Source organism: Sander vitreus, chromosome 15, assembly GCF_031162955.1.
Source record: "Sander vitreus isolate 19-12246 chromosome 15, sanVit1, whole genome shotgun sequence".
NCBI classification, from domain to species: domain Eukaryota; kingdom Metazoa; phylum Chordata; class Actinopteri; order Perciformes; family Percidae; genus Sander; species Sander vitreus.
In genome coordinates, this window is record NC_135869.1 from 26,953,352 (window position 1) to 26,963,947 (window position 10,596).

At 43.3% G+C, this 10,596-nt stretch overlaps 1 protein-coding gene across 2 annotated transcripts; it reads left to right on the top strand.

Moving 5' to 3' along the window:
- The first annotated feature begins 1,819 nt into the window (after positions 1–1,819).
- Positions 1,820–8,898, top strand: mfsd6l (major facilitator superfamily domain containing 6-like). 2 transcript variants are annotated; one of them, XM_078269748.1, is made up of 2 exons: positions 1,820–1,926; positions 4,946–8,898. In XM_078269748.1, exon 2 carries the CDS (start codon positions 4,975–4,977, stop codon positions 6,790–6,792), a length of 1,818 nt encoding a protein of 605 aa, XP_078125874.1. In that variant the 5' UTR covers positions 1,820–1,926; positions 4,946–4,974; the 3' UTR covers positions 6,793–8,898. The 2 variants fall into 2 exon arrangements, with proteins under 2 accessions (XP_078125874.1, XP_078125873.1); XM_078269747.1 differs by having other exon boundaries at positions 1,821–2,007.
- Positions 8,899–10,596: the final 1,698 nt, after the last annotated feature.

The window sequence follows — 10,596 nt, forward strand, 5'->3', positions numbered from 1 at the left end:
ATCTTCACAATCCTACCTACGGCACCTTTAATTACAGAAGATATGTGGTTGTTGAGTTTTTTCGAGATAAAATAAGACATCCAATACATTGAATATGGAATGCAAGGTATTGTAACAGTAACGTCAGACAATCTGCTTCCTGTTTACAGTTGCCCAGTGTGTGTGAATGGACATGTGATATGTGTTGTGAGACGTGTTCAATTTATTATATTATAATACACATCTATTCATGAATATTTGTCCAAAATAGTTTAAAGGGCAAGAAAACATTTTTTAGATGGTATTGCAGTGCGATGATCCCCTCACTGTTTAAAAAAGGGAAGCACAATACAGGAAGATGTGATTACTGTGGGCAAGAAGAAACAGTCGAGCATATTCTACTTTATTGTCAGAAATATGAGAATGAAAGAAGGCAATTGATTCAAAACGTCACAAAGATTCAAAAGTGCAGTGTGATCTAATAGATATTCTCCAAAAGAACTGAAGAAATGGGTGTCATGGAGTAGATAAACAGCCAACTGGTAGGTGTATGCATTGTGATCAGCATGGGTCTGTGCTGCATGTGCTGCTGGAGGGTAGGGACTATGAAAAGGAAAGGAAGAAACCGAGATTAGCATTCAAAGAAGCTAAGCTTTACAGTAGAAAACTTACTTGGGGATGCAGCATTTTTGAAGGAAACAGGGTGGTTAGAGAGAATTTAGTTTAGTCTGTCCTAATGTAGTTTGGTTGATTTTGCTAGGGGTTTTAGTTTTTTATTTTTTATTATCTTTTTATTAGGAAATTTCACATCAATTGACAAGTACAAATGGAACTACAGTTGTTAACATCAGAATTGCACAGAGCCAAAGGTTTTGTATCAATAGTTTGTATAATAGTATGTCTAATGTCCATTCCCTTTCGATAATATGTATATGTATATATGTATATGTATATGTATATGTATATATGTATATGTATATGTATATGTATAGAAAAGAAAAACATACAATTTAACTTCTAGAGGGGTATAGAAGCAAAAAATAAATACATAAAATGAAAAAAAAAAAATAGAAATGTCTCTAGCAGTGTGGCATCGTTCAGTTGTGTTCACATCACTGAGGTACATTAGGAAACCCCCCAAAAAAAAGAAATCAGATAAAAAGACGTTCCTTCAGCTCGTTACCTTGACGAAATCTGGTCTTAAAGGTCTGATGAATTGTACCCATTTTTCCCAGTGTTTCATGAATACGTCTAACTTTAGGTTGAGAGATAAAGTAACCTTTTCCATAGTATATATATATATATATATCTATTGTCATAATTTTTTATTTTTTATTTTTTATTTTTTATTTGTTATTTTTTATTTTTTATTTTTATTTTTATTTTTTTTTTTTTATTTTTTGTTTTATTTTTATTTTTTATTTTTTTATTTTTATTATTTTTAATTTTTATTTATTATTTTTATTTTTTTTTTTTTTATTTTTTATTTTTTTTTTTTATTTTTAATTTTTTATTTTTTTTTTTTTATTTTTTTTTTTATTTTTTATTTTTTATTTTTTATTTTTTATTTTTTTTTTTTTTTTTTTTTTTTTTATTTTGTTTTATTTCATTTATTTCCTGCTACTCTACTGTTTCGCAATCCAGTCCGGTGTGGCGGTACTGCACTTTAAGCTGGTAGTGTCAAGTATTATTGCAGAGGCACCCACACCGCCAGGGGGCGCTGTAGTCATGGGGAAAAGCTCTCCAGGTGTAAACGAGTGTTCCTCGCCTTCCACAGGTGCTCTCCCTCTCCCTCTCTCTCTCCCTTTCCCTCTCCCTCTCTCTCCCTTCTCTCTCTCTCTCTATCATAGCCTGTAGGCTAGGCCGCTAGGCTATAAACTAGCTCAGAACACAACAGAGACCGTTCACCGTGGACGCGATGCGGGAGTTCGAGGAGGAAGGTGGCCGGTAAAAAAAGTTTAAAGAACTTTGTGCGGACACAAAGAGAGAGAGAGAGAGAGAGAGAGAGAGACAGAGAGAGTTCAAAAGGTAAATGTGTAACGTTGACTTTTATTTAATTATCTTACAAACATGACATGACGTGGACTAGCGCTCCACAGCTCCACATCCTGCAGGGAACAGGTGCTCCTGGATCATGTTTCCTGCTTCATCTGCTGGTTGATGACTTTTGTTTTGGGACTCTCGTTTTAAAAGTTAAACTCTTCCAGTGAATGCACCACACGTTCAAAGAAATAATTAAGCAGAGTAGCCGTCGCACAAAAAGAGAGTTTATTTTTTTACCACAAGTGTATTGTGTAGGCTGTATATACCGTATACTGTATTCTATCAATGACACGTTATTTAAAAACAAATCCCACCAAAATAAAAGTAAATTCGTGCAATTCTAAAGATGTATTCATCTTTTAGGTTTAAAAATACAGACTACAGAGGGGTCTTTGGTGTGGTCTTTGTGGTTTGCTGAAAGATCCTGCAGGGTCTGGTCAAGCATGCTTTCACTTTTTTAAGTGCGCAAAGCATCGTGTTACTGCAACTACTTTGATCATTGATACTTTTCAAAGTAAAAATTGTAAAAAAGTGTAAACCATCCTCTGGTTTTAGCGTCTGAAATATGAGGCGTCTCTTTCTCACACAGCGTTGTGAATAGAGCTGCCGAGATTCATCGATTAGTTGTCAACTATTAAATATCCTCTGATGTCAGCTTGTTAAATGTGAATATCTTCTAGTTTCTTCTCTCCTCTGTGACCGTAAACTGAATATTTTTGAGTTGTGGACAAAACGAGACATTTGAGGACGTCATCTCGGGCTTTTTTGGAAACACTGATCCACATTTTTCACCATTTTCTGACCTTTTTATAGAACAACTAACGATACAAACAACTAATCGATTAATCAAGAAAATAATCAGCAGATCGTAAGCGACAATGAAAATAATCGTTTGCAGCCCCAGTTGTTAATTGAATATCTTTTGGGTTTTTAAACTGAAAACATTTTAAAGAAGAACTGATCGATTAATGAAAAAATAATGAGCAGGTTGATTGATAATTAAAATAATCGCAGAAGGAAGAAGCTTGCAGCCGCAAACAAAAAGCATTGATACCTTTTTTGCATTTGCGGACAGATGTATTGATCACTCTGATCCAGCTGTTGTTCTGTGGCTCGGTTAAAAAAAAATATATTTTTTGATTAAAATCGATCTTCATTTGAATGATCCAACATCGATTCATAACATCTCAAAATCAATCTTTTGACTCTAAGAGACCCGCGGGACCGCTGGTGATCTCTGTCGACATTACTGTTTCTGAAACGCTTGTTTTAAGGCGCTGACGCTCCAACCCGATAATCGGCCGTCGGACCGTCTGGCGAGGTCGGTGACTCGAGTCTGTCCGGTGTGTTCCGTGCCGTCGTCTGTCGAAGGGGCCGTCGGCCTTCATTTGGGCCGACCTGACTTGCTGGTTCAAAGGGCGGGCAGTTGGACTCAATGACCAATCTGATTGGTGGAGTGCTACCCCTTGACTAGCGATTCGGTGCACTAATGTTAGCGTGACGAACAGCCTCTCAAAATCTGACGAAAATCTTTCATTTGACCTTTTTGTTGATCTGAAATGAAGATTCAGCAACTGCACGGCCTCTTTCTCTCTTCAAATGTTTTCAGAAACACGTTTCGGTGAACTATCTTCGTAAAATATGAGATCGTATTCTGAACGAGCCGCCATCATGCCCGGTTGTAAAATCCAGGAGCAGCCAGACCCACGTGACGCGTTCGTCCAATCAGCTGCCGGTTTTTCTTTTTTTTTTTTGGGCGACAATCCAGATTAGCGCCACCTGCTGTTATGGCGAAGGTGAAAACTAGCATGAGCATTTTCAGGATGCTTCAGTATTCTACAGTCTCCGCACTAAAGAAAGCATTTCACTCAATACTCTCTGACTGTAGAGTCACTTTACTGTGTTCATGTTAAATAAAAAGTTCATTATTGTACACATTAATATTTTTCATAATTGCTTGTACAATTTACATCATAAGTTCTCTGAGAACGTCTTTCACAGCCAAGCAAAATTTGAATTATAACTGAAATATCCCTAAATGTATTGAATCGGAAGCGATTCCGGGAATCAGTGAATACGTTTACATGCACATAATATTCCGGTATTTGCCCTTATTCCGAAAAAAGACGATATTCCAACTAAGCTGTTGACATAGCTAATGAAAGTGAATATTCCTCTAATATTCCCGTTAACATGAAGCCGTGCAAAATATGATTTTTATCAAAGTTCACCAGCGGTGGTGGACTTGGAGGCGTGCGAACACAGCCTCCCTCTTTCGTGTGTGTGTGTGTGTGTGTGTGTGTGTGTGTGTGTGTGTGTGTGTGTGTGTGTGTGTGTGTGTGTGTGTGTGTGTGTGTGTGTGTGTGTGTGTGTGTGTGTGTGTGTCAGTTTTGCTCAAGTCGTGTCCTCCGGTGTGATGTTGTAATGACCCGAGGCGGCCCAGACAGACTCTAAACATTACTTTTGTCTGTCATCTCGTTTCACTGTGTGTGTGATAGATTGATTGATTGATTGATTGATTGATTTTTGACATTTCCGAAGAATGCCTCTAAAACAGCGGTCTTCAACGTTTTTTGGGCCAAGGGCCCCTTAACTGAGAGAGAACAAAAAGTTGGTGCCCCCCCCTGCAGTAACTCTAAGGACTCCCTAGGGGCCCCAGACCCCCATTTTAAGATCTCTGCTCTATAACCCAAATAATAACGGAATATCCCACGTCTTAATCGGAAAATGCTATATTCGGAAAAAGGCCTTATTCGGAATATCCTGTTTACGTGACCCGTATGAAATTCCGAATATTGTCATATTCGGATTAATAGTGGAATATTGGTGTGTCTATAAATGTACTCGCTTCCAATTCCCAGCCCTAATTTCCATCTCTCTGTCTGTCTCTCTGTCTGTCTCTCTGTCTGTCTGTCTCTGCCAGTTTGAATGTGACACCGTGAGCTGCCAATCATGAAGAAGAACAAGCAGATTGACGTCAAGCGCGCCCTCGCTCTGGCCGGGACCTTCAACTTCCTGTGCGGCTGCGCTCGCGCCTGCCTGCTCCCCTTCCTCACGCTGTACTTCAGACAGCTGGGTCTGACCCCCGCCATGACGGGCATCGTCATGGGCACCAAGCACCTCATATCGCTGGTCTGGAGCCCCGCGGCGAGCCAGCTCTCCAAACACTACGACAAGAGGCGAGCGGTGATAAACGGCTCCCTGGTGTGTTCGGCGGCAGTCGCCGTGGTTCTGCTGCTCGTCCCGCCCGCAGACGTGCACACACAGACCGCCAGCTGTAACGCGTCTGATCTGAGTCTGGGCGCCGACCTGCTCAGGAGCAGCGTTGCACCGGCGACAACATCGACTAGAACTCGCCCTGAAAACGACATCGCTCCTGTTTCCACGTCTGGTGTCAATCTTCCTGCAACGACTCTCATCGCCACTAAATCTGCTCCCGTTCTGACGAGCCAAACGGCACTTAATCGGCATTATGACGACGATGACTCCCATCCTCGGCTGTCGCTAAAGAACGCATCGGTGGTGGCTAACGACAGCGCTGGAGAGCCAAACGTTGCGCCCCATACCGTCAGCTCTTCCGCAGCTGCAGTGAGGAGTAAAAGGTCCAGCTTTAGATTCTTCTCAGGGTCAGAAGAAAAGACGACGCAGGAGGAAAAACAAGAAAGCCGTTTGGGTTTTCTGGGCAGCCTAAAAGTGATGGACCCTCAACACCAGCTCTTCTTTTTGACACTCCTCATCGTGTCGGTGTGGGAGTGTGCGTCAGCGCCTCTGGAGTGGACGGCAGACGACGGCCTGTACGAGTATCTGGACTTTGCGTATGCCTCGGACCGCTACAGCAGCACCCGGGTGTGGGGTTTACTCGGAGCGGCGTGTGGGGTCGGAGGAGCGGGTTTGCTGGTGAGCCAGTTACGCTGTCTCGTGGCTTATCAGACGCCCAGGAGCGCCGTGCATTTCCTCTGCTACGCTGCTCTGGTAGCCCTGGCTCTGCCCGCAGCCGCCTGCCTCCCTCTCTACCTGAACAAGAAGCGCGACAGGGCCAACGGGCTTTTCAAAGCCGTGCAGCTGGTGCGTGGCTCCCCCCGCGCTGCGCTCTGCGCCGTCACCACGCTGCTGGTCGGCGTCGCAGCCTCGGCCGTGGATAACTTCCTGCTATGGCAGATGCAGGATCACGGGAGCAGTGAGCTGCACATGGGGCTGTCTCTAGCCCTCGCCGTGCTCTCACAGGCCGCCTTCCCGCTGCTCGCTGGCCGAGTTTCCAAGCTCCTCAGCCCAGAGAGGGTGCTCGTTGTCGGGGCTGCGAGTCTCGGGTTGCAGTGCTTCTACTACTCCTTCCTGTGGGCGCCGTGGGCCGCGCTGCCCGCCCAGGTGTTGAGCTGTTTCAGCGGCGGCGCCCTCTGGTGGGCCGTGAAGGTCCAGTGTGCGGAAGTCGCCACGCCGGGGGCCGAGAGGAGCGTGAGCAAGCTCTACAGCGCACTTTCTCTCCACCTAGGGAGCGTGCTCGGGAGCTTCGCCGGAGGCTTCGTGGTCCAGAGGTTCGGGCTGACCTGGCTGTTCAGAGGAGCGGCGGTGTGCGTGATGGCGTGGTGCGTGTGTCTGCCGCTGCTCCAGTGGAAAGTCCCTCGCCAGCGCCGGATTAACTATTCTCGCCTGCTGGCGGCTGGTGCAAGTGAAGCCAGCGACTCGGAGTCTGAGCAGGAGAGAGACTGGCTTGAAAAAGCAATGGAGGACGACAGAAGCAATAACAACTATGGACGGAGAATAAACCACTGAAACCACAGCGGGAGAGTACAAAAAGACGCTTTAAAGAGTGCAGTAGATGAAAGGCATTTATCTTCACAAAACCAAATCATTTCTATCAGTATGAAAATAATAATAATGTCCCCCACCAGGTCAGTTACAGACATGTCTCTTTATCGTCAGGTAGCACAGCTCAAAGCCAGATCATTTATTTCCTGACAGGTTTAATTCAAATCAAAGTGTTGACTAGTGCTGCAAAAAAAATGATTATTTTCATTGTTGATTAATCGATTAATTGTTTGGTCTATGAAATTTCAGAAAATGTTGATCAGCGTTCCCCAAAAAGCCCAAGATGACGTCCTCAAATGTCTTGTTTTGTCCCCAACTCAAATATCTTCAGTTTACTGTCACAGAGGAGAGAAGACACTAGAACAATATTCCCATTTAACAAGCTGGAGTCACAAGTTCTTTTTACTTTTTTCATAAAAAATAACTCAATAGTTGCCGATTAATGTAATAGTTGACAACTAATCGATTAAGCGTTGCAGCTCTAGTGTTGACTTTAACTCCTGATTGCTCATAGCTCTTTCATCAGAGTTAAATGTTGTGACATCCCATTTTTAGGGCAACTAAAAAAAAACATCTTAGTCGACTAACACTAGATTTTGTCGATTAGTTGATTTAATCGTCAGATCTGTGAAACTGAGTTTCTCCACAAAGAATCAGGCAACAGCACCACTTTAAATCTTGTGTTTACCAGAGATGTTCCTAGAAGTTTCTTTTAAAATGACTAATCGACCTAAAGGAATCTTTGTCGACCAAAGTGGCCGATTAGTCGACTAATCAACTAAGAAGGGGCAGCCCTCCCCATCCTGATGGACTCGGGGATCCATCTCTGTGCCACCTGAGCCTTCACAGATGTACTTCAGCTTAAGCAGTCATGCTTTTTTTTAAAGCAAACAAGGTAGCAGGATTATGGGCGGGTAGAAGACGGACTCGGCTCAGTCACCTCTTAGTAGGTATGTAAACACAAGCCGTGTGCACAAGGTGAGGCTAAAGTAGACTTTCTTCCTGTTTCACCACACCCCAAACAGTCCGTTTATCTACGGCTAAAGTCATTCATTGTTTGCGCCTTATTTTGGGTTGTGTGAACTGATAAAATGGTTAAACCAGCTCAGTTTTGTGTATTTGACTGCACATTCAAACTAAGGCTATGTTCACACTTGGTGTCTTTTTTTTTTGTTGACAAGAACAGGTTGACTTTTTTTTTATTATTCCAAAAAGCAGCTGAGAGCGTCTTTTGTTGCTATAACAGCAGCTACTGCTACAGTATCCTAGCTAGAGCGCTATGTGGAGCGGTGCTAACGTTAGATAAAACAAAGGGGTGGAGCGAGCTAGAGAAACGTTTCATAAAAACGTTCCCTGTACACGGAGCACCCGGTCATACCGTATAACTCGCTGTGCTCCGACTCCATTTTTTCTTGTTGTTATGGAAACGACAGGTCTGGCTACTCCGCTTGTCATTGGTCGGCCGTCAAAAAAAGCCCTTGACGTAGGGCGGTTATTTATTTTTTCAGAAAAGTTGAACTTTTTTCAACTTCAAAAAGACGCTCCGAGCTGCAGAAAAAGAAGTCGGCGGTGTCGTTTAAAAAAGCGATCAGGAGTTTTGTTTTTTTTTGGAAAACACGGTTTACTCCGTAGGATTATAATAATGTAAAACAAGACGCTGGCAGCTTGAAAAGACGCCAAGCGTGAACATAGCCTAAGATTCTCGTTGTGTCGGCGTGAGCAGACGTGTTTGTCAGAAAATGTTTGTCCAATCGTTTTTTTTTTTCTGAACATGCCTCGTGTCAAACAGTCCATCGTAACCCGTCAGGAAACACTTCAGGCATTAGTTTGAAGAGAAAGCGTTGCCTTGGGTTCAAAATGCCAAATGTGGATTACACATACTGCACTTTTATGGCGTGAGGTCAAATTGAATACCAGTATAAAAGGCTTCCTGATGTAATATTCTTTCGTCCAGAAAGTTGTTGTATGTCTATGTTGTATTTAAAAGTCTTCACCATGTTACAGACCTGAGTACTGTGAAGAGGAAACTATTCCTGCTAAATAAATAAAAAATCACCTTTGTATACAGTAGCAGATGCATCTGGTGTGTAATAAATAAATATATGAAGTGCAATCAGCAGCCAAAAATAAAAGTTTGCTTTAGAGCCAAATCATGTAATTCCAGAGAAATGCATTCAGACTGCTTGCTGACAAGTTTTGGGAACATTATTGACTCTGTAGTGTATGTCTTTTAATATTAAATGACACACATTTTCTTTCTACAGCTGAGGAGAGACTGGGCACGTCTGTACTGCGCTCCAGCTGTGCCGCTGTTTTATTTCCGTCCTCCGCCACGCACAATACCAGGGGTCAGCTCTATGTTCCCACAGCTCTATGTTCCCACAGCTCTATGTTCCCACAGCTCTATGTTCCCACATTTCTAAGATTTTTCTTAAAATTAGTAGTCCATTGCTACTGGATAATAGGTTGGGTGTTTGGCTACCAAATTGGGAGAAAGGGGGATCAAATCTGATACAAATATATGAAAAAGGAAATGTGGGAACATGGGGCCTAATTTTGGAAAATAAATCTTAGAAATGTGGGAACATAGGCACGCTCCCCAATACCACACCAGGTGCGTCTCAGAAGTGGAGCGTCTTGCTGCCCGACTCGCAGATTATATTGTCTGGTAAACCCAAGATTTAAAGTGGTGCTGTTGCATGATTGCGGGGGTGTCTTTTGGTAAATTGACTGGGTTGTCTCGCCGTTTCGCTGCCTGCCCGGCTGTCTTAACGGCTCGCGTGAAAATAGACCTGGCGCCTATCTTTAGCAGAGCGCCGCTTCGCGCACGCTTCTGGGACAGCTGGTGGATTATCAAACATTGACTGGAATGGCCACGATTGCTCCCAGGGCGCGGATTTACGAATACTACTATGTCTACGCCAAGACCCGCCCTTCAACAGCATTTATTGGCCAGGCGTCCATGCTTACGCAAGGTAACGTAACCCCATTTGTACAGGTCCTATCCCCTGACCAATCGGCTATCCTAACCTTAACCTAACCTAGCCTAACCCCAACCAATCGAGCCGCTTCATAGGGCGGGTCTTGGCGTGGGCATAATAGGATTCGTAAATTTGCGTGCGGGGCACGTGACGCGCCCAGAACGCAGCGCAGACGCGCCTGGTGGAAATTAGGGGTGAAGCTACATCTACACTACTACGTTTTTAGTTTAAAAAATTTCTTTTGCTGTGTTTGCACCCGCGTCGGTCCAAGCAAATAACTCCCCGCTCTTACTTTTCACCATTGTTGTTCTTTCTCCATATTATTTTCTGTATTCTAAACGTATACATTTATGATTTTTAACCGCAGACTAACGTCAGACAATCTGCTTCCTGTTTACACCGGCTCGCACATGTTGCTCTCCCCGCACATCTGGCTCAGCCCTCAAGGGCCCGACTACATGAAATCAAGTCCACGATGATAGACAGCTCGATTCTCCTGTGGAGAGCGATGGTGTGATTAGAGCACAGTGGACCATTAAAATGGCAGATGTTTGTTATTTTTAAGTGCTCAAATTATGCTTTTTGGCTTTTTCTCTTTTCCCTTTCCTTTATTGTGTTGTATATCTTTTTTGTGCACGTTATAGTTTTACAAAGTGAAAAAGCCCAAAGTCCCCCCCAAAGGGACTTACCATCTCCAACAGAAAACGCTGTTCACAAACTGCTTAAGTACAAATTTCAGGTTGTACTTTACTTGAGTATTTCCATTTTCTGCATTTTCCTAACCCTT

Coding starts and splice junctions, on each gene's coding strand:
- mfsd6l (XM_078269748.1), top strand. CDS start 4,975: ATGAAGAAGAACAAGCAGATTGACGTCAAGCGCGCCCTCGCTCTGGCC.